Source organism: Crocodylus siamensis, chromosome 1, assembly GCF_052110815.1.
Source record: "Crocodylus siamensis isolate JL-2025a chromosome 1, ASM5211081v1, whole genome shotgun sequence".
NCBI classification, from domain to species: Eukaryota; Metazoa; Chordata; order Crocodylia; family Crocodylidae; genus Crocodylus; species Crocodylus siamensis.
The window spans coordinates 124648942-124673082 of record NC_143395.1 but is presented as its reverse complement, the minus strand read 5'-3'; the positions used below and the strand labels follow the sequence as shown (position 1 = coordinate 124673082).

At 48.3% G+C, this 24141-nt stretch overlaps 1 protein-coding gene across 2 annotated transcripts in view; it reads right to left on the bottom strand.

The window, feature by feature from the left end:
• SYNJ2 (synaptojanin 2) overlaps positions 1-24141 on the bottom strand; it is a 117426-nt gene that overhangs the window by 67871 nt on the left and 25414 nt on the right. For both annotated transcript variants that reach the window (XM_090042043.1, XM_090042053.1), the window contains exon 2: positions 23616-23702. In XM_090042043.1, coding sequence (XP_089898169.1) covers positions 23616-23702 — 87 coding nt within the window. The remainder of the gene's footprint in view (positions 1-23615; positions 23703-24141) is intronic.

Here is a 24141-nt window from a genome sequence, read left to right as displayed (position 1 = left end):
CATGGCTGGATGCATCTGCTGAGTGTGATCTCCCTGTTCTGAAACTGCTCACAGTCAACTCAGGTCAGCAGGATAACACAGCTCTACCCATTCTGTGATTTCCAGAAACACTAGTCAACACCGCAAGATTCTGTAATCATTAATATAACTGCTTTTCTTACCACAGCCTGACGTCACTTTTTAATGGTGACCATCCAATGCTGAAATCCCCTCCACATGCCTCATGCCCTTTGTCAGCCTCCTCTTTCCAAAATAGCAGATGCATGTAGTAATATCAGCATCTGGCCCAGGTCACTGCTTAGAGTGAGATCTGGGCCTTGTTGCTGGTTAGAAGGAAGGCTGAGGCCTGAAACCTGGATGTTGCCCAGTCCGAGGCCTGAAACCTGGATGTTGCCCAGTCCTAAGTGATTTCCTTGTATGAGTGCTACAGTTCACAGCTGTACCAAGAGCCATGAGACACATGCTCAGAAGTTTAAGCACCACACACCAACACGAATGCAGGATGCCACAAGAACTCAGGTGTTACTAGACAGTGGGACCACTCCCCATTCCTCATTAGTCTCTAAGCATTATGAAATGAGAATCTTATGAACATGAGAAACAACTCAAGGATAAACCACTCTGCCTTCAGAAAAAATAGAGTCCCAAAAGCAGAAGCAAATCTTACTGAAAAAAGTGCAGGTCAGCTGAGGGAACCTGGTCTCAGGCTGATTTTCAGAGCATGTAAAACATCTGTGTAGATAGTCAGAAGCAAAATTTGAGGGTAGGACAGAGACTGAATCATTTCATGCTGTTCTGCAGTTTACTTCTGCATAAAGGCTAGTGTAGGTGGTTATTTATAAGAAGCTATTTTCATAGTGCTTCCTTCTGTAATAAGTGTACACTATGTTCTCATTTTTAATGTTTTTAAGCACCTGTCATATGTCTTCTTAGATGATACTGTAGCTCTGAGAAATGGTTTATTACCTTATATTTTATCCCCCCTTTTCAACTAACTATGCAGAATTATAAAGGACTATAACCAGGAGGTGAGAGCATTTAGCTTAAGGTGGATCCCTACTTGAACACACAGTTCTCTTTAACATCTAAACTAAAAGCAATCTAGGAAATACTCCTTGTCCTGGGCAGTTTATGGTCGGTCTGCTCAGCTGGTATAATTTCAGTGGAGCTTCACAAAGCCAACTGGCATCAGCAGAGTGCTTGGGCCTCAGGAGTTTGATGACAATATTAAATGACCTTATAAAGAAACTATCGTTATCATCAGAGTCAATGAAAGAAAAGTATCACTGACAAACAAGGGTGGGAATGTGGAGGAAAATTACAAATGTTACACTGAAAAGGAAATCATGCAAAAGACTGCACTGGCTGCAGTGACCCTGCTCTTTTCAGTGGGTTCATACCAGAAGAGATGTAGGGAGTGGTGGGGGAGACAGTACTCAGTTAGCCAAAAGGAACTAAAAATCTAATGTTACCTTGAGAACAAGGATGGAGGGCCCCTGCCCATAGCAGTTGTTATTAAAATTTCTGCCCACTTGAACTGAGACATTTAAAGTGTTATCACCAGGAGCTGTTTGCCACTCATTAAAGTCAACAGATGACCCAATGTACCAGCCTGACCCCATGCACCAGATCCAGCTGTGAAATGACCCTGTGGGCTGGCACAATCTGGAGCATGGGGCTGTGTCATCCAGCCCCCAAGGCTCCCCACAAGTCTGGAAATTTGGCAGTGGTAGAGTGGTAACAGCATTAAATGCTGCAATTTCCAATTAATACTGCCAGCACTCCCCCACCACTACATTTCCAGACCTATAGGGGGCGCCGCACCAATTTGCCCTGTTGGCCAGAGGTTGAAAGCCACTGTTTTAGACCACGTCTAGGCTCAGAGAAGACACTGCTAACCAGCATGATTCTCAGTGTGACTTGGCACCTACTGTAGGCATTGCAAGTTAGTTTTAAACATACACTAGCTGACTGTCAACAACTACAGGTCTCTTGAGTGTTGATCATGATCATGACATACTGTCTTTGTGTCAGTGGTTTTATCAGGGTAAGAAATCCAACAGCTGTCAGGGAGGGAAAGCCAGTGTCCTCTTTTGTATTTATGTGAAGTAACCCTTGTATGCATGCAGTCAACCCCTTTAGAGCAGTCGTTTTCAGCCTGTGGTCCCTGGATCCCTGGAGGTTCACAAACCATGTCTAAGGGGTTCACAAAAGATGACTATGATCAATCAATAATATGTAAATACCCTCACTTACAATTCAAAGGGGTCCACACCTCCACTCAACTTTTTTTTAGGGGTCTGCAAATAAAAAAAGGCTGAAAACCAGGCTGAAAACCACTGCTTTAGAGCAATCGGACAAAAATACAGAACTTACAGTATTTATAAAGGCTTGCAGAACTGTTTTAGAACAGTCAAGTTGACAAAGTAGAGCCGTTACTCTGATCCTTTCCCATGTAAAAAGGGCAAACATCTCTAGCATAGAAGTTGCAGAACGTCTTGGGTAACATGCTGTGCTGTGCCTTAGGCCCCTGGCAGATGTTACACTTAAGACATGATTAACCACTTAATGACCTCTTAAACAGTAACCCAGCCACATGTTAAAACAGGAAATAAGCCACGAAGTCATTACAGAAAAAATGCATAACTTTATGGCTCGCTCCCATCATGACATAAATCAAACATGTGGCCACCCTGAGGGTTCAGCTATGTTCCTGTGACTGATTCTCAAGCAACTGATAGGGGCTCCCAGCCAGAGGCACATGGAACCTTTGGCTCAGATGGGCTCTCATAGTTGGGAGCCTGATCAGCTGACTGGTGCTCTCAGCCATGGGGGCACTGGCAATATAGTGCGATTGGAATCTGTTACCACAGTTGCACCTCCTGCCATACACATGTAGCATGGGAGGAGGTACAATTGCTGGGATCGTGATTCAGATCCCACTGAACATCTGCCAGGGTCCGTAACCTTACAGAACAGAGGTAGCAAGGTACATGCTGGCCTCAGGTCCTTTTTTCACACTTCCCCCTCCTAAGTTGTTCTAGGAGCTGCATTGCCTTCAATGTAACACTCCCTTTTACTGTACCCTCCTACAGCAGGGGTGTCAAACATCTGGCCCATGGGCTGGATCCAGTCCACAGAGCCCTATCTGACCCCTGGTGCTGCCCGAGGGTCTCAAGCAGACCCAGAGGCAGCACGTGGGGTACACTGAATGGCTCTGCATGCCACAGGCAGTGCCCGCTGTGCCTGCTCCAAGACCATACTGCACAAGATCCCCACTCCAAAATGTATCCTGGACCACCCAGATGAGGTGCTGCATGCAGTGTGACCCCCATGTGGCTACAGTGGGTCCTGCATGTAGCACGGTCCTAGACTGCTTGCATGCATCACATGCAGTGCCTGCTCTGAGATGTGGCACCTACTCTGTCATGTTCTAGATGTGGCACGTAGCGGACACGTGCTGATGCCCACTCCAGCCACTCTGGAACAGAAGCTGGATCTGGCCCAGTGAGTGTTACATTGCAGGACCCGGCTGTGGGCCTGATCCAGCCCATTGATTGGCTCCACACAAATCATCCAGCCTGTAGGGCCAGATAAGTCTGGCAGCATGAGCTGTAACACTCCCCAGAGCCTTCAGTGCTGTGTTCCTGTCCGAGCATACCCCTGCCCCCAAACGACCCAATACAACCCTGTCACCCTGAACCCTGGCTTGCAAAGTGAGAAGCAGCCTTGCATTCCCTGTTTTGCCTGAGCTGGGGGATATCCATCACCTAGTGGACGTGGAACTTTTAGGGCCTGAGGCTGCTCTGGCCCTTTTACAGAGCCAAGTCTCTTCATCTTGGCAGCCTCTCAACTTCTCAGAAACATGCCCAGTAACGTGACCAAGACCAAAACAACCCCATTCTCAACCTGTTCCTCACAACTCCATTCATGACTAGAGTGGGGTGTGGTCTCAAAGTCACCTGATAGTCTTCATTCACAATAGCCAGCTGTCAGAGACAGAATGACTGCACTCTCTGCCCTTAAATAATATTAAGCTCTGCTTTTCAGAGCTGGATGCTTGGTGGCCCACCACCACTATTCGCCCGGGGCACAACAGAGACAGCCACTTAAAACAAAGACATAGCAATACGCTTGCTCCCTTCTTTCCCTTGCCTTTTTGCCAACAATCTCAGTTTAGCCTTGGAAACCCTATCCTCTCAGGTCTCAAACTAGATCTCCCTGTAATTTCAATCCTGAGCCTTTCCCGAAGCACAAGCTGCCAATATTTTTTTAAGAGTGGTCTACAATTACATCTGCTGAGTTCATGATGGGAGCCAGGCCTGGGCTATGCTCACTTGTCATTTCAGGTGGACATTTTGTTGGATCAAAAACACAGTCCTGGGGAACAGAACAAAAGCATTATTTAGCCAGAGATACTGAGATACTGTCTGAAATCCTATCTTGTGTGGAAATATCCTAATGTTACCAGCTGTGGGGCCAACACCTTTATTTACTGTATTTGCCAGTAGCAGTTTGGACCTGTCTGATTAGGACACATTGCATCCTAAGGCTAACATTCAATTCTAATCCAATTTCACTTAATTCTAAATTAAAATATTGTTAAAATTTACTCTCTCTTCTAGTCTGTCATTCTAAACAGCCAGAAAGTATTCTGCTGCGAGTAGCTGCTTAAAGATGACAGTGATGACAAAGTCTGGGTCCTGAACCTGGTAATATCTGATTTATTAGATGGAAATAAAGCATTCAGCTAACAAGAAATTACAAGTGGCCTTTTCTAGTCTCTAACAATTTTACTTTTATTATGTAGAGAATTAGTTACAAAAGAAAAAAAAAAGCTTCCTGTTTAAGAAAGTCAGCTGCTCCTGGTCACAAGACAGAATATTTTCTAAATTGTGTGAATGGAAGGAACTCACAACTCTCAGGGGGCCAAGGCATAAACTCTGTTTTTAGTCACAGACTGGCAATATAGTACAACATTAATAAAACAAATAGAAGAGAATGGCTTCAGGCCACTAAACTTATACTGACAAAGAAAAAATATACGGCAGCTTCTGTACTCACGAGAGGAGAGAACTAAAAATATTAAACACATCACCACCCCTTAAGGTCTGTATGGTATTTCTCTCTCATATTGATTTTGAACATAGAGGGATACTGTTAGTGCCACTAGCCTTAACTTCTCACAACTGCAGATTTCTTATCATGTGATTTCTGTACTTGTTTTGCAGATGCTTAAATGTTGCAACTCAGAGGCTTCCACATAACACCATTTTTTTTAAACAAATGCAAATCATGGGAATGATCACATCCACATCTCAAGAGTGCTTGGCTTCCTGTGATCAGAGACCCAACAAAGAATGTTTTGCATTTGAAAGCTGGTCTAACTCTATCCTAGGGACATAGTTGATCCAACAAAAGAGATCACCCTAAGAAATCCTTGCCTCTTGGAACAGCAGTAGAAAGCCCATTACATTCAGCTTATACAGCTGCAAATGCCTGACAAAGAGCCAGCAGAAAGACCAATTAAAAGCCACCCAGGAAAAGAAACCTGAAGAGTGAATGATCAAAGTTCAGGTCTTAATTCACTCTTCAGACTTGCACAGAAACAAAGCCAGTGGTAGATCATTTATAGTAGCACTCACTTCAGAAACCATGAATCTCCACTTTTGTAAAATTAGGTCTTGCAAGTCAATCTGATTATCTATTCATTTTTCACTCAACCACTCACAAGTACAGGACATTATTGCAAAAAGCTCTTCGGGAACAAAGAACAGCTATACAGGATCAGAGCTGAAGTTCTGTATCCTTGTTTCTGCAATGGCCAGCACCAGATGCACAAGACACAGGAAAAATAAAACATTCTTACCAGGACCCTGAGCCAAATTCTAATACCAGATATACTGGTGCAAACACTGAGGTATAGTAACTGGAGATTACCATCCAGCCCTGTGGGTGCCACAATAATTATACTTGACTTTAAAGATGACTTTTCAAGCAGTGTGAAAAGTGAGTTATACACAGAAATATGCCCTGAATTCCCCTCTTAACAGACTGAGTGTGGGTGACTGAGGTTGGGAGGGAATTCAGTACAACAAGATAAAATTAACTTTCATACAGTTTTAAACTCCTGTGAAAACAGCTGCCTTGATCAAAGTTCAGTAAGGAAGACCCAGGGAGCATAAAACTGGATAACTGCAGAGTATGACAAGCTGTATTGTACCTGCCCAATATGAGTCAAAGTCATTATTCTCCAAACAAAGCCTGGCATAGCTCCCAAAGCTGCCTGCTATGAAACCGTGTAAAAGAAAAATATTTTCATAGGATACAGTGGAATTGACTAGCCTCACTTATGTCTTCTCTTTCCTTTTGTAAGTGAAATCACTCTCACTGGGCGGGTCTCTACATGCAAATATTCCTGGGGATAGGTGACCTGTAGGGAGGACAAAGGGGTGGCTACTGCCAAAGCTGCTGGCAACTTCTGCAGGCAGTCACAACTCACACCCATCCCCCCTCACTGCCAACACCACCGCCAGCAGCTGCAGGCAGTCCCTGTTTTCTGCCATGGTGCCCCTCCAGTCATGGGAAGCATGTGGTTCATGCTCCCAGCTCAGTTTATTAAAGCAGTGGTTTTCAACCTTTTTTGTACCAGGACATATTTGTAAACATCAATGTCCAGTCTCAACCCAGTGCCCCTCACTCCCTACCCAGTGCCCCCTGCCCCCAGCACCCCAGTGTTTGGGGCAGGGGGTGAGTGTTTGGGGGAGGGGGTGAGTGTTTGGGGCAGGAAAGGGGCCACAAGCAGCCCCAAGCAACCCCCTGCAGGCTGGAACTCTGACAGCCTGTAAGAGAAAAGCCACCGTTTCCCATGTTTTTCTCCTTTAAAAGAGAATCCATTTTTAAAATGTGTTTGCGACCCTTTCATATATTCTTCAACCCAGTTTTGGATAACGACCCATGGGTTGACAAATGCTGCTCTAGACTAAATTGCTCTAGAATAAACTGACCCAGGCAGGCATCTACATATGTTGCTCATGGCAGCAATCTGCTCCCGCTGCCACCTGCCTTGCACCGGCTCCCTGAAGCAGCCAGGGGGAGCTTAAAACTGGGAAATTGCTCCCTACCCCAGGGAGCAGCCTGCTGCCAGGGCAAGCTCTGCCACCACAGCCCAGGGAGGGACAATGTCTCCATGCCTCAGCAGCAGAGAGGTCCCAGCCCCTGCTCCATGATCTTGGTGAATTACTGAGCAGTAAGCAGTACTGCACATGTAGATGGTGACGTTTACTTCACAGTAATTTGCTCTAATCTTGAGTATAATGTCTTGTGTAAACGCACCCATTATATAGAAATCCCAACAACTCCCTATCACTATATTTCAGGAAAAAGTGACCAAAACTGGACATAGGCAGACAAGGTTTTTTGGGTAAATCTGATATCTTTTATTAGACCAACTAAATAGTTGGAAAAAAATTCTTCGCAAGCTTTCAGGTTTAAAAACCCTTCATCAGGCTGAGGAAGCATCTGCAATTGCTGTGTGCTCTTCCTGGATGGAATGAATAGTAAAGAAGCCAGAAACTGGACATGGCATTCTTAATGTAAGTATGGATCACTTTTCAACACAATATTGTATTTTTCAGGGTTTTTTAATCTCTGTTATTACATGCAAATACATTTGTAAATTTATGCTGTGTATTGCGCTTTGTTAAGCTGTCTGTATTGCCATTACATACAGAAACTAGTTCTGAACAGTTCTATTACTGTATTTTTCAGTGTATAAGAGGTGTTTTTTTTCTTCCATGGAAAAAGAAAGCATGTCCTATGCACCAAGGCTTTTTAACAAAAGTTGGCCAAAATTCAATCAAATTTATGTTAATATCTTTTTCTCACAATTTTATCCCCTTTTTGGGGAAGTGCATTTTATACACAAGCGTGTCACATACAAAGGAAAATACAGAAATCTGTTTCTAGGGGTGTCAAATTTAATTTTTAAATTAAAAAAAAAAAGTCCTGTATTGTACAAATATGTTCCCTAGCCATGGCAGCCAAGCACCTTGCAATGGAAATCAGCATATCAGCACCATGCCTCTGTGAAATACAGTTGAGAGCTGAGGCTCAGAGTATAAAGATTTGGATCTTCACAGGAATGTAGGCATCTGACTTTTATTAAAACCAACTGGACTTAGGTATGCAAATACTTTTGAAGACCTGCACCTAGTGATGTGTGCAAAAATCACACGGGATTCTTGGCAGAGTCACCAGAAGAACCAAGATCTTCCAAATCTCTCTTCAGGATCCTAAGCACAAAAATTGTTTGTGTGTCCAAATCGGCGGGCCCGGATGACCTTCATCCGCGGGTGCTGAGGGAATTGGCTGGTGTCATTGCAGAACCATTGGCACGGCTGTTTGAGGACTCCTGGTGCTCGGGCCAAGTCCCTGAGGACTGGAAAAGGGTGGTCCCTATTTTCAAGAAGGGGAGGAAGGAAGAGCCTGGCAACTACTGGCCAGTCAGCCTCACTTCTATCCTGGGGAAGGTCTTTGAAAAAATTATCAAGGGCCACATTTGTGAGAGCCCTGCAGGGGAAGTGATGTTGAGGGGTAACCAGCATGGGTTCATGCAAGGCCGATCCTGCCTGACTAACCTGGTCTCTTTCTATGACCAGGTAACAAAGAGCTTAGATGGGAAGGAGGAAGTCAATGTAATCTTCTTGGACTTCCAGAAGGCCTTTGACACAGTGTCCCACCCAGTTCTGTTGGGCAAGCCGAGGGGCTGCGGCATTGATGAATGCACGGTCACATGGGTGGCAAACTGGCTCCAGAGGGTGGTGGTGGACAGGTCGATGTCGACCTGGGAGGGTGTAGGTAGCGGAGTCCCCCAGGGCTCGGTCCTTGGGCCAGTGCTGTTCAGTGTCTTCATTAGCGACTTGGATGAGGGTGTGGAGAGCACCCTGTTCAAGTTCGCTGATGACACCAAGCTGTGGGGTAAGCGATACAACAGCAGGCAGGGACTGCATCCAGCCAGACCTGGATAGGTTAGAGAAGTGGGCAGACCTGAACAAGATACAGTTCAACAAGGACAAGTGCAGGGTGCTGCACCTGGGGAGAGGGAACCAGCATTATGGTTATAGTTTAGGGGCTGACCCTTTCAGCAGCACAGAGGCAGAGAGAGATCTTGGAGTCGGGATTGACTCCAGGATGAATATGAGTCGCCAATGCGACGAAGCAATAGGCAGAGCCAACTGCATCGTCATGCATCAACAGGGACATCACTAAGAGGTCCAGAGAGGTCTTGCTCCCCCTCTATCCAGCGCTGGTCAGGCCGCAGCTGGAGTAGTGTGTCCAGTTCTGGGCACCACACTTCAAGAGGGACATGGAGAACCTGGAGAGGGTCCAGAGGAGGCCACTCGTATGGCTGAGGGCCTCCGTGGCCAGCCCTATGAGGAGAGGCTGAGGGACCTGAATCTCTTCAGTCTCTGCAAGAGGAGACTGAGGGGGGATCTTGTGGCTGCCTAAAACCTTATCAGAGGCCACCAACAGGGACTTGGGGGAAAGTCTGTTCACCAGGGCCCCCCTTGGAGTCACCAGGAGCAATGGCCACAAGCTGAGGGAGGATGGGTTTAGGTTAGATATTAGGAAGAACTACTTCACGGTAAGGGTGGCCAGAGCCTGGAATAGGCTTCCCAGAGAGGTGGTGCTCTCACCTTCCCTGGAGACTTTCAAGAGGAGACTGGATAAGCACCTGGCTGGGGTCTTATGACCCCTGTCACCCCCAGTGCTCCTTCCTGCCCATGGCAGGAGGTTGGACTAGATGATCTGTCTAGGTCCCTTCCCACTCATTGATTCTATGATTCTCTTCTCTGTTTCTAAATGTGGCAAGACTTTAAGATGTTTAAAGGCATGAATGAAAGCTATGCACTTAACTACTCATTTGAACACATATGCAAACTCAGAGCACATTTCTCTAAACATGGCAATGACATCAAATGAAGGAATCCACATCATTGATGATATCCAGGTATCATTTCATACATGTATCTTTTAATGGCACTACTGCATCTGAACAATGTGCAGAACAACACAAGCCCAATCCCAACATACTGCTGAAAATAAATTTATCGCTACTAAACCCACTTCAACAAGCAAAACCTTGGCTAAAAAATGCCTTAGAAATACTCTTCTGTTTGTTCTGCTGCAGCCTTTCTTAGCAAAAACAAGCAGGGGAACCTAGTGAGTCATTCTGACTGACGTATGGGCAAGCAAGTGAACTCAATCCTTTCCAAGAAGCATTAAACTTTGCAAGTGGCTTCAGAGAATACATCAGTATTTTTATGCAAATGCAAAGCAAGATGAAAAGTAGACTGTATTCCATGGGTGGGCAAAATACGTCCCACAGGCTGTGCCAGGCAGTTATATCTAGCCCGTAGCGCCTAACAACAAATTGTACCCAACCCAGCCCTTCTGCCCATGAGGGTGGGAGCGAGGCACCCACATATACACCCCCTCTCCCAACACACCCTATTGTATCTCGCTCCTACCCTCTTGGGTGGAAGGACCCAGCCCAGCCAGCATGCAGCTTCTGGGCAGGGCTACTGTTCCACTGCTGCAGCCTCTGGAGACCTGCTCCCATGGGCAACTGGTGCTACCTTAGTTGGGGGGGGCATATGTCCCCTCTGTGACCAGTCTTACTGTCTGGGGGGAGGGGTACCCCGTGGCAGATCTCGCTGTTCAGGGGGAGTTACCCTGCGGCTGATTACTGCAGCCTCTTCTGAAACTGGCTGCGGCCGCTTCTGGGAGCAGCTGCAGCAATCGGCCAGCACCTCTGGGGGGTACAGGCACTCCCGCCTGCCCCTTCCACCCATTGCCTAAGCAGTAAGTGCGGCTGATGAGGGGGTATACTGGCGCTCTCAGAGGGTGCACGTACACCCCTGTACTCCCCTTATGTGTTGCCACTGCCTGCTCCACTCCCCTGGTGTCCCACTCGCTCTGGTCACAAGGCAGGGAAGCAGTGGGGGTGGAGGCAAAGCTGCAGCTGGGCAGAAGCATGGGACTGGGCCTGATGGCAGCGGCAGCATGGAGCTTGGGTGGGCAGTGTGTGAATGTAAAGGAGAGTGTGGGGAATGGGGACCCCTCACACATATACTACCCCCATGGCGTGCAGCCCTGGCAGAAGGTGGCACCAGCAGCAGCAGCAGCAGACGAGGCCCCACCCACTGAAGCCAGCTGCCTTCCCTACCCCTAGACCTGCACAGCCTGCTCCAGTGCATGGGGCTTCCCTCCCATGCCACAGGAGTGCAGGAGGTACATGTGCAGCAGGGAGTGCAGGTTATAGAGACAGCCCAGCAATGATTGTGCTCCTTGCCACAATGTGCATTGTTGGCCAGACCCATGGTCTACTGGGTACCAGCGCCTGGCCCTGGGCACAAGACCCCTGAACACCCCTGCCTGCGTTGTGCCATAGGGAGAAGTATGGGGGAAGTGTCAGGGGGTCCCCACACCCCCTCATCCTCCCTCACACCCCACAATTGCTACACACACACAGCCTGCCCCCACAACCCCCGACATATGCATAGCCCCTCAGCATATCCTATGCACCCCATACACACTGCTCCAACCCCTCCCCATACACAAGATTAAGAATGTATTTTTGAGTTATTATGAAAATCACCTCTATATACAATACGGGCAAGGCGGGGGGGGGGAGGGGACTTCCAGTGGCAAAGGTCAGGGGTGGGACTTCCGGTCCCAAGATGGCAAGGGGTGGGGCTTCCTGTGCAGCCCTCAAAAGCTCAAACCTTGTTAAGTGGCCCTCCACCTGAAATAACTGCCTGCCCCTACTTTAGTCTGTCCTCTTTGGCAAGAGTAATTGGGGTAGAAAAGATTTTTGAAGCCAGGTGAGATGGGGCCTTTTTGGATTTCTAAGTACTGATATTTATGCGTTGATTGAGTGCGCAGGGAATTCCCAGAGAAATTTCTTATTCTCTATGAACAACACTTAACTCTGCAACTATGTCTTTCATGTTCCCCACTGGAATACTACTTAAAATATCCTTAGCTAATTTGATGCTCATGAAAGGCGCCAATTTGTCCACTGGTCTCCAGCCACAGGAAGACCTCTCTGTCACCATCTGAACTGAAGTCTGTACAAGACTGGTGATTAGTAGAGAACCAGCTGGCCCAATAGTAATGGCATGCCTCCTTGTTTCCAGCTGCTAAAACACATTAGAACCAAAGACATATATTAGAACCAAAAGATCTATATTAAATACCTTCTTAATATTACTTTTTAAATGCAAGCAATTTCTGTACAGTGAATAAGCGGGAAGGTAAGCCACATAATTGTGACTGAGATGTGGTCTACTTAATTACCAATGGGAGAACAAGAGAACACACAACTTTCTCTCTTCAGTCTACATAGCGGGACATACTTGAGAATCTTTTGGCTGTACAATACAACTCTTTCTTTGCCTTTCCTTTTAAAGGAGCTAGGCAAAAACAATTACCTGTTGGTCCTTCTCCTCAAAGCATTAATTAATTTTTCGACAATCTCTCTTTATAAATGGTCCTGAACAGAAAGAGCAGAGACATCATATTGAGATAAGACAGAAGTAAACTGACAGCTCTGAAATGGAAATTTATATGACTACTGAAATTAACACAAGGTTGTCAAAAAAATAAAGGACTAGAGAAACCATAGTAATACAATCCTACAGAAAGGAAAAATAGGCTGTAAAGCACAATAGTTATGTGTTTACTCCTTATAAAACTATTATTAATACAACTTTTAATATGAAATCTGGTTTAGTTCCCATCCACACACAGGGAACCAGCTTTAGCTGTGGCTTGAACAGCTTGTATTCATTAGCCAAATCCCTGAACTGTCACAACAATGGGTTTAATTGAACTCCTATGGAGAAGCACAGTTTCCTGTGCCAAGAAAAATGGATCATATGTTCTCTGTTGTATTTTTAATTGCATGAACAAAACTAGCATTGAGTTCCATTGAAATTCCTAATGACTCCACAAGCAGTAGAACCAGAACAAAAACAAAAACTTCTCATCTTGCTTTGAGTAACCAGGCGGATCTGCAGATTTCCACTGAGAGAGAGAGAGAAAATATTTCACTTCTAAGTCATCAATTCAGATTTACCCCAAGCCAAAATGGACAGCGGTCATTACTGCCTGTCAGCCATTTAGTCTAGGAACAGGCATTACAAATAAACTGGTATAAGTGATTGGAAACAATTCAATTCAGTAATACACCAGGGCTACGGACAGACATTTAAAAAGTCTGAGCATGAATGGATTCAATCTTTTCAGGTTAGTTTAACCTGGCTAAGCTGAACTGGCTTGAAACTGGACAGACATTCTCTCTGGACTGAAGAAATTCAGGCACATGCCTCCAGTGGCTCAGGCTAGAAGATGGGGGGCACCACAGCAGCCCTCCCTTCCCTTCTGCAGGGAGCTGAGCTGAGCCCTGGCAGGACTCTTGCATTAGGGATATCTGCCTGCATGTTCCCAGACTTTTCCCTGCTGGCTGCTCAAGGGGTGGGAGTGCTGCCATCCCCAGGAGCCCGGGCCAGCACTCTGAGGCAAGGGGGGGAGGGGAGTTCAGTGCATGCATCTGTTGATGGTACGGAGGTTTTCAATCTCCCTCCCTGCTTCATCATACTGTCTGCAGCAAGCTGACAGGCGAGCAAGCCAGCAGGAGGTCAGAGGGCTGATAACAGTCTTTATCACCCAATTAGCAAAACAATAGCCTCTCTCCACATTACTTCTTAAACAGCTTACTGGGTGACCTGTTGATTAGCTGCAAAAGCCCTAAGTGGTCACTGTTCTGTCTGCCAATCCCACTGAAATTGGAGAGACACACACAGACACCTCTTGGCATTAGCTAGCATACTACGTACTAGCTGCAGTCACTGCCGTGTGTCACGGAGCAGGAACCTACGAGCGGCCGTGGCCTCACTAGCGCCCCCCTGCCGTGCCAATTAGGCAATCCAGCACCCTCAACTCGCCCGCCACGTCTTTGATCTCAGGTTCAGTATGGGAGGCTGCCTACTTGCACCTATGACACTGTGCTGGTATTACCTCCGTTCCAAAATGGGGTGCTCTCACCCCAGCCTTATAGTTTCATAGTAGCTAGAGTCGGAAGGGACCTAGGAAGATCATCTAGTCCGACCCCCTGCCTTGGCAGGAAAGAGCACCGGGGTCAGATGACCCCGGCAAGGTGCTCATCTAACTTCCTTTTAAAAATCCCCAGGCTAGGAGCCTGCACCACTTCCCCTGGAAGCCGGTTCCAGGCCCTAGCCGCCCTGACTGTGAAGTAGCGCCTCCTAATATCTAATCTAAACTTACCCTCCGCCAGCTTGTGACCGTTATTCCTGGTCACTCCTGGCAGCGCACGGGGGAACAGGGACTCCCCCAATACCTGCTGATCCCCCCTGACCAGTTTGTAGCAGGCCACAAGGTCCCCCCTTAACCTTCTCTTGTGGAGGCTAAACAGGTTCAGGTCCCGTAGCCTCTCCTCATAAGGCCTGCCCTGCTGACCCCTGATCATACGAGTGGCCCTCCTCTGAACTCTTTCCATATCGTCCACGTCCCTCTTGAAGTGTGGCGCCCAGAACTGGACGCAGTACTCCAGCTGCGGCCTGACCAGTGCCGCATAGAGGGGGAGGATCACCTCCCTGGACCTGCTCGAGATGCATCTGTGGATGCATGACAGGGTACGGTTGGCCTTCTTGACTGCCTCCCCACACTGCCGGCCCATGTTCATCGTGGAGTCAATGACGACTCCAAGATCCTTTTCCGTCTCCGTGCTGGCAAGAGGGGAGTTCCCCAACCTGTAAGTGTGGTGCCGGTTCTTCCTCCCCATGTGCAACACCTTGCACTTATCAGTGTTAAACCCCATCCTATTCTCATCCGCCCACCGTTGCAACCTGTCAAGGTCAGCTTGTAGCCTATTGCACCCTTCTAGTGCACCCACATCCCCCCACATCTTAGTGTCATCAGCAAACTTGAACAGGGTGCTTTCTACCCCGTCATCCAAGTCACTGATGAAGATGTTGAACAGTGCGGGCCCGAGGACCGAGCCCTGTGGAACCCCACTGCCCACGTCCTTCCAGGTTGAGAAGAACCCATCCACTACCACCCTCTGGGTGCGGCCCTCCAACCAGTTGGCGACCCATTTGACCGTGTGGGCATCGACACCACAGTCTCCCAGCTTTTTGATGAGGACAGGGTGAGAGACAGTGTCGAAAGCCTTCCGGAAGTCCAGAAAGACTACATCCACAGCAACCCCTGCGTCTAATGATTTGGTGACCTGATCGTAAAAGGCCACCAGGTTGGTCTGACAAGACCTGCCACTGATGAACCCATGTTGGTTGCCCCTGAGCATGCATTCCCCCGCAAGGCCCTCCTGGATGTGTGCCAGGATAATTTTTTCAAAGAGCTTACCCGGGATTGAGGTAAGACTAACTGGCCTGTAATTTCCCGGGTCCTCTTTTTTTCCCTTTTTGAAGATAGGGACCACATTGGCCCTCTTCCAGTCCTCCGGCACCTCACCAGAGCACCATGAGTGCTCATAGAGCCGCGCCAGGGGTCCCGCAATGACCTCGGCCAGTTCCTGTAGAACCCTAGGGTGAAGATCGTCCGGACCAGCGGAATTGAACACGTCCAGCCTCTCCAGAAGTACCCTAACTAACTCCTCGCTAACCCCAGGCCCAGGCGTGTCTCTCCCGGGGCCTGAGGGGGGCCCAGCAGGGAGGTGGCTGAACTGGTCCCTACTTAGGAAGACAGAGGCAAAGAAATCGTTAAATATGTTAGCTTTGTCATCTGGCGTGATGACTAAGTTGCCCATCGTGTCCTGCAGGGGCCCCACATTACCCGGGACCCTCTTTTTACCCCCTATGTATTTGAAGAAGGACTTCTTATTGACCTTAATCCGGGAAGCTAGTCCTATCTCCATCTCTGCCTTGGCCCTCCTGACTGCCCCCCTACATCCTCGGGCGACTGTAACATAGTCCTTCTTGGTGATGACCCCATCTCTCCATTGGGTGTATGCCTCCCTTTTAGCAAGGAGACATTCCCGGATGCTCTTAGTGAGCCATGGGGGTTTATGTGCCCTCCTGCTCCCTTTGACCCTTGTTGGGATTACCTCCCTTTGGGCATGGAGGATCGTCTCCTTAAGGAGCAACCACTCACCTTCGACATCTGATTCCCTTCCCCTCTGGGTCCTCAGCGCTTCCCCAACTATCCTCCTTAGCTTGTTGAAGTCAGCCCTCCTAAAGTCTAGGGCTGTGTGTGCCTCCCACCTCCCCTTATAGCACGCCCCAAGCCTCGCCGCTCTTCCTGGACGTTGTCTGGTCCTGTGCCCTATTGGCGCACCCTGGGCTGGCCTACAACCAGCGCCCCTTCTCTGGCGTCTCTGGGCTTAACCCGTAACCATCGCCCCTTCTCTGGCACCCCTGGGCCTAACCCACAATCAGCGCCCCTTCTCTGGCGCCCCTGGGCTTAACCTGCAATCCGTGCCCCTTCTCTGGCGCTCCTGGGCTTAACCCATAACCAGCGCCCCTTCTCTGGCACCCCTGGGCCTAACCCACAACCAGCGCCCCTTCTCTGGCGCCCCTGGGCCTAACCCACAACCAGCGCCCCTTCTCTGGTGCCCCTGGGCCTAACCCGCAACCAGCGCCCCTTCTCTGGCGCCCCTGGGCCTAACCCGCAATCAGCGCCCCTTCTCTGGCGCCCCTGGGCCTAACCCGCAATCAGCGCCCCTTCTCCGGCACCCCCTCCGGGCTTGGCCCTCTTACCTGGATTAACTCTCTATATCAACTGGGCTCAGGTGGCCTAAGCCCTACCTGGCCCCTTCTGAGTCCTGTCAATGGTGACCATCCAATTGGGCTCAGGCGGCCTAAGCCCTACCTGGCCCCTTCAAAGTCCTGCCAATGATGACCCTGACATAAAGTATGTCCTGTAAGGCTCAGGCGACCGGAGCCTTACCTGGCCCCTCTGGTTCCTAGGGCTCCCTTGCTGGTACGGGGACCTTCCAGACCACTCTTTAGCCCACACCTGTCTTGGGTGCCTGTCAATGAAACCTGCTGCCCGCCTTGGGGTGGCGTGATCTAGTATGTGGCCCACGTAGAGCCTCTGCCGTGCCTCCCGCACCCGTTGCCCCCGTGGGGCCTTTGCTGCGCCTCTCCGGCGCAAACCGCTGTGCCCCACTGGCACCACTCGCTGTGCCCCACTGGGCACCAGGAACCCCCAAGCTGCTGGGGAGCCCCCGTGAGGCCTCCTCTCACCCCTACAGCCTCACCTGGTCCTCCGGTGTAACCATAACAAGCCGTGAGCCACGCGGCTACAACACAAGCAAAAAGCCCACCAGCTTATAACACAAACCACACGCAATGCTGGCTCTCACCAATACCTTTCTCAGGGCTCTCCCTCTCCCCTCACATCATTGCAGCAGTCAGACTGCCACCGTAGGCTCTGCTGCTCAGCTCTCCGCCGCAGAGCTCCTGCTCGTGCAGTGGCCGGAGGGCAACTGCCCACGGGCTCCAGCCTGAGCTGTTATAAAGGGCCCGGCCCTGCCCCCTTCCGGTCACCTGACCGGCTGGTTGCCACAGCAACCCGCAGCTGCGCTGCTCTGCTGATTGACAACCCTCCTCTTATCCTTTAAGTCACAGGGCACCTCAGTGCCCCTGTGACACCATGGCAGAGAGGAGGAAGGGATCTCTGCTTAAGCAGCGAGGGGTGAGAAGGAGGCATGGGGAAGCAAGCAGTCTCTGCTGTGCCTGAAAGTCTGTGCTGAGCTCCAGCCAGGGAGCAGAGGGGAGGAGCCAGCCCTGCAGTGGAACAGAGAACCCCACCCAGCCCAGAGAGCATACCGGGATGCTGGGGGACTCTGATTTAACTTAAACCAGCAAGCCGTCTGGTACAGACATTGCATAAATCAGTTTGAGCCAAATCAGTTAAGTCTAATCCTACATTCAACCAGGTTTAGTTTAAACTGTTTTATATGCACTGAACATTAGGGCTGTGCAAAATTTCACCGGGTGTTTTGTTTGGACACCATTTCAACTCATTTTGAGCTTGAAACAGCGACATCGAAATGAAATGAAAGGCTTCAAAACAGCCTTGGAATGAAACGAGGGCACCTGAAACATTTTAAGAGTTTTGAAATGTTTCAAGTTTTGAAGCTGGGCTTGCTTGCAGGGAAACAGAAACTAAGGAGAGGGAGGGGGAAGAGAGGGGAAGAACTGCTCTGATATTGACATGTGTAGCTGGCCAGTGACTGTGATCCTTCCCTGAGGTCTCTTCCAATCCTAGTGCTCTGGGGGAGGGACAGAAAAACAGCATAAAAAAACAGCATTGTTTGAACTGAGCTTTTTGCCTTGGGGTCAGTTACTAAGCTGTGTCTTCCAGCATCTCTGCAACATCAGAGAAAGGCTATCACTTCCTACTTGCAAGCCTGTTACTAGCAAGTGGGATTCAATAACTTTTGCTTTCTGTACCCTTTTATTTTATTATTATATTCATTCATTCCTTTCAATTTATTCCTTTCATAGTTTCATAGTTGCTAGGGTTGGAAGGGACCTGAGTAGATCATCTAGTCTGACCCCCTGCCACGGCAGGAAACAATACTGGGGTCAAACAACCCCAGCAAGATGTTCATCTAACCTCCTCTTAAACACCCCCAGGGTAGGAGCCAGCACCACCTCTCTTGGAAGTTGGTTCCAGATCCTAGCCGCCCTGACCGTGAAGTAGCGCCTCCTGATATCTAGCTTAAACCTGCCCTCTGCCAGCTTGTGACCGTTATTCCTGGTCACTCCTGGCAGTGCACGGGGGAACGGTGACTCCCCCAATGCCCGCTGATCCCCCCTGACTAGTTTATAACAGGCCACTAGATCCCCCCTCAGCCTTCTCTTTTGGCTGAACAGGTTCAGGTCCCGTAGCCTCTCCTCATAGGGCCTGCCCTGCTGTCCCCTGATCATGCGAGTGGCCCTCCTCTGGACCCTCTCCATGCTGTCCACATCCCTCTTGAAGTGCGGTGCCCAGAACTGGACGCAGTACTGCAGTTGCGGCCTGACCAGTGCCGCATACAGGGGGAGGATCACCTCTTTGGACCTGCTTGAGATGTATCTGTGGATGCATGACAAGGTACGGCTGGCCTTTCTTGACTGCCTCCCCACACTGCTGGCCCATGTTCATTTTGGAGTCAATTATGACTCCAAGATCCTTTTCCGCCTCCGTGCTGACAAGAGGGGAGTTCCCCAACCTGTAGGTATGGTGCCGGTTGTTCCTCCCCAGGTGCATCACCTTGCACTTGTCTGTGTTGAATCCCATCCTATTCACATCCGCCCACCCTTGTAGCCTGTCCAGGTCTGATTGAAGCCTGATGCTACCTTCTAGTGTGCCCACATACCCCCACACCTTAGTGTCATCAGCAAATTTGAACAGGGTGCTTTTTACCCCCTCATCCAAATCGCTGATGAAGATGTTGAACAGCACAGGCCCGAGGACCGAGCCCTACGGAACCCCACTGCCCACGTCCTTCCAGGCTGAGAAGGACCCATCCACTACCACTCTCTGGGTGCGGCCCTCCAGCCAGTTGGCGACCCAATTGACTGTGTGGGCATCAACACCACAGTCCCCTAGTTTCTTAATGAGAACGGGTTGAGAGACAGTGTCGAATACCTTCCGGAAGTCCAGGAAGACTATGTCCACTGCTACCCCTGCATCTAATGATCTGGTAACCCTGCATCTAATGATGGCCACCAGGTTGGTCTGACAGGACCTGCCACTGATGAACCCATGTTGGTTGCCCCTAAGCATGCAGTCCCCTGCTGGCCCCTCATGGATGTGTGCCAGCATAATTTTCTCAAACAGCTTGCCCGGGATCAAGGTAAGACTGACTGGCCTATAGTCTCCTGGGTCCTCCTTCCTCCCCTTTTTGAAGATTGGAACCACGTTGGCCCTCTTCCAGCCCTCTGGGACCACACCAGAGCATCACGAGTGCTCATAGAGCCATGCCAGGGGTCCTGAAATGACCTTGGCCAATTCCTTAAGGACTTTAGGGTGGATATCGTCCGGGCCGGCTGACTTAAACACATCCAGCCCCTCCAGAAGCCCCCTAACTAGTTCCACGCTAACCTTTGGCCCAGGTGTGCCTCCCCTGGGGCCCGAGGGGGGCCCAGCAGCGAGGTGGCTGTTCTGGTCCCTACTTAGGAAGACGGAGGCAAAGAAATCGTTAAACATGTTAGCTTTGTCGTCTGGTGTGACGACCAAATTCCCCAATGCGTCCTGCAAGGGCCCCACATTACCCGGGACCTTCTTTTTGCCCCCTATGTATTTAAAAAAGGACTTCTTATTATCTTTAATCTGAGAAGCTAGTCCTAATTCCATCTTTGCCTTGGCCTTCCTAACTGCCCCCCTACAACCTCGAGCGACTGCAGAATAGTCATCCCTGGTGAGACCCCTTCCTTCCATTGGGTATACGCCTCCTTTTTAGCAAGGAGACATTCCCGGATGCTTTTGGTGAGCCATGGAGGCTTGTGTGCTCTCCTGCTCCCTTTGATCCTCATTGGGATTACCTTCCTTTGTGCTTGGAGGATCGCCTCCTTAAGGAGCAACCACTCTCCTTGGACATCTGGCTCCCCTCCCCTCTGGGACCTCAGCGCATCCCTGACTATCCTTCTTAGCTCGCTGAAGTTTGCCCTTCTAAAGTCTAGGGCTGCTGCCTTACTGCATGCCCTTGCCACCTTGTGCTGGATGGTAAATTCCAGCAGATGGTAAATTCCTAATAAATTCAATTTATTAGGGAAGCAAGAGACCTCAGTGGGGACACTACTGTGTCATGTAAAGGCCCCAGCACCAGTGAGGGTATGCCTTAACACACATGCAAAGTCACACATCATGAGTTTTGCTTGTCAGCAGCTTGAGGTACAGTTTTCCAGAAACCCATGCACCCATCTCCTTGAAACCTGGTAGGCTTCATGGCCTCAGCAGGGGCTACCATGACTGATGTTTTCTCCTCCCTATGCCTTCACACGTACACATGACACGAGTTTTTTCCGAACAGTCTGAGGTGCAGTTTCCCAGAAACCCCCACACCTATCTCCTTGAAATGCTCCCTGCTGTTTTCATTTGAATCAGGCAAGAAATGACAAAGTTATAGGCATTTTTGTGATTTCCCATTATAGCCTACGGGCAAAACGTCAAAACACGTCGAAACAGTTTTGACAAAACTAAATGGAACAGTGCTTCGAAACTAAACAAAACATCAAAAGGAAACACTGTCCCCTTCGAAATGGCAAAATGGAAACCAAAACAAAACGGTGATGTTTCACGCAGCCCTACACTGAACATCTGTACTGTTACAGGTTTAAACCAGTGTCTGATAACTTAAACTGGTTTATGTGTAATGTCTGTCTCTAGCCAGAAGTTCAGTGCACATAAACCACTTTCAAAATGGCCAAAACCAATTTAAGATAAATCTGGCTCAATGTAGTATTCAACTTAACTGATTTAGGCAAATTGGTTTATTGAACTTCTGTCCAAGATCTTCTTCAGATTCAAGCATCCCAGGATGCTTTGCACCTCCCTTGCAAGCCCTGCCTTGAAAGGTAGACAATCTAGCCTTGGCTCAAGCTCTTTGCTTCAGCCAAGCATGGAGGTGTGCTCTAGCACTCCCCAGCATCTGGCCTGGGCCACTCAAGGCATGTGGCTGCATTTCTGGAATCAAAAGCAAATGTCTGTTCACTTGTTTGTCACTTCAGTCTATGCAGCTGAGACTAACCTGCAAAGATGGAATCAAATCAGCCTCACGTTTTTGACTGTCTATATTTAGCCTTAGTGGTCTATGAGAAACAAGTTACAGAGTCTCATATAGGTACCTAGTGTACCAGTCATCAATCCTCCACCGTGTTTAGTGCTGTTGTTGGCAGTATCGTCAAAGAGGCCTAATGATTGAACTGAAGTGGAAAATGAAATATCGTCACACCTACAAGTCAAGTTTGAGGCATACTGCCAAAGCAGTAGCGGGGGGCAGTTTTTACAGGCAGTACAAAGAGAATTTCAGTCTCCAAACCTGTAAATGTAGCAAGTTTTAAAAGCATACAGATTGAGTTAAATACTTTTGGTTAGCCTACCTTTTTAAGCATTGAATTAAAGCATACTTTTTACTGGGCCCAGTTCTAAAAGGTATTAAATGTAATTTCAGGCTCTCTTCATATAGCATAACAAAAAATCCTTTTATACTTCTGCAGACAGAACAGCAGAAGTACCTACTTTACTAAATCAAAGATTTCCAAAAGTACATGAAAACATATAGCAATGTTGAGGAACAACACTATTCTGCTTTAATGGTTGTTGAAGTTAAAAGCCCCGATACTGCAAACACTTATGCAGGAGAATAGCTCACTTGAAGCCAATAGAACATTCATGCAAGTAATAGGTAGTTGTAAGACTGGGCCTTGATTAGTCACAACCAATCATTCCTAAAACTAGCTCTTTCAGAAGCCATGGGGAATGAGTATTTCCCCTGGACAAAACTGGTAGGAAAGAACACAGAATCATAGAAAATTAGGGTTTGAAGGGATTAGGGTTGGAAGGGACCTTAGGAGGTCACCTAGTCTAGCATTTCTCAACCCATGGGTCGTGACCCAAAGATGGATTGCAAGTATATATGAAAAGGTCACAAACAATCTTTAAAAATATATTCTCTTTTAGAGGAGAAAATCACAGGAAACTGTGCCTTTTCCTTTGCAGGCCAGCAGAGTTCCAGCCTGTGAGGGGCTGCTTGGGAGCCCCCTTGCCCTGCCCCACACACTGGGGGCTGGGACCAGGCGATGGGAGGCAGCAGATCAGGAGTGAGGGGCACTAGGTCGGGACTGGCCATCGATGTTTACAAATGGGTCCTGATACAAAAAAGGTTGAGAACCACTGATTTACTTCAACCCCTGGCTCAAAACAGGTCTATCCCCAACTATCTCATCCCAGCCAAGGCTTTTTCTAGTCCGGTCTTAAAAACTTTCAAGGATGGAAATTCTACAACCTTGGAGGTTTTCAAGACAACAACTGTTAAGATAAGAATTACATTCAAGCTGCTAACACAGTCCCTTGAAATTAAAGAAGCTAAAAAACAAAATCCAAAGATGTTATTGGACAGTGTGTTTTTAATCACAAACACAGCACATAAAAAGATTTACTACCTACACAAGCCATATTTAACAAGATCCAAGGCCGCATCCAGATAAGCACAGACATGCGGCCTGTGGTGCCACAATGCACACTCAGGTGTGCCCCGTACTGCCACCTTGTAGCCCTGGGGGGGGAGGTGGCCCTCACCTGGGAGATCAACAGTTGCTGGCCCCAGCCTCCCCTACTTCACCCGGGGCAACTTGCCACACACAAAACCATGCATGTCAAAGGCATTCCCTGGGGACTAGTAGTAGCGGTACACATTGTGCCACTGCTACTTGTCCCCAGGGAAACAAACGGCCGCGCTCATCTGGACATGGCCCAAATGTCCTTCATCACTTAAATAAAATCAGACAACCTCAATCATTTTGCACAAAAGCTTCTCTGGGTATTTTATCACTATGCCTAGCCCAATGGCTACTTACCACATTTTAGCTGGAGCTCCCCCAAGCAACCATAGGCATCCATGAACTTTTCATATTGCCCTTTAATTGCCTCTTTTTCTTCAGGAGCTGAAAAAAATCAAAATATAAAAAGACATCAAACCTTAGTTTACCAGTTCTTGTTTTTTCACACTGTTAGTCCTATACCAGAACCCTCTCAAGGAATCTCACTCTATTAACAAGGCAGTTACATGAATAAGCACATGGGAAACACAGACATTAAAAGGCAAGGGAACATCCTTCTAGAAGACCAAGTATTCTAAAGTGCAGAAAAAACTGTGCAAACATGAAACACAGGAAAAAAGGGTAAATCCTCAAATAGGTCATGTTTTCACATGCCTATTCATTCACCCAGCATATCATAATTGCCATATCATAATCAAAATATGCCGTATATACTCTTCATTCAATTTTAAAATAAGAGATTGAAAAAGTTATGATTCATTATTTGTCTGGCTAATACCTACCATGTGATAAATATTTTCCAGACATACCAGAAGGTATGGTA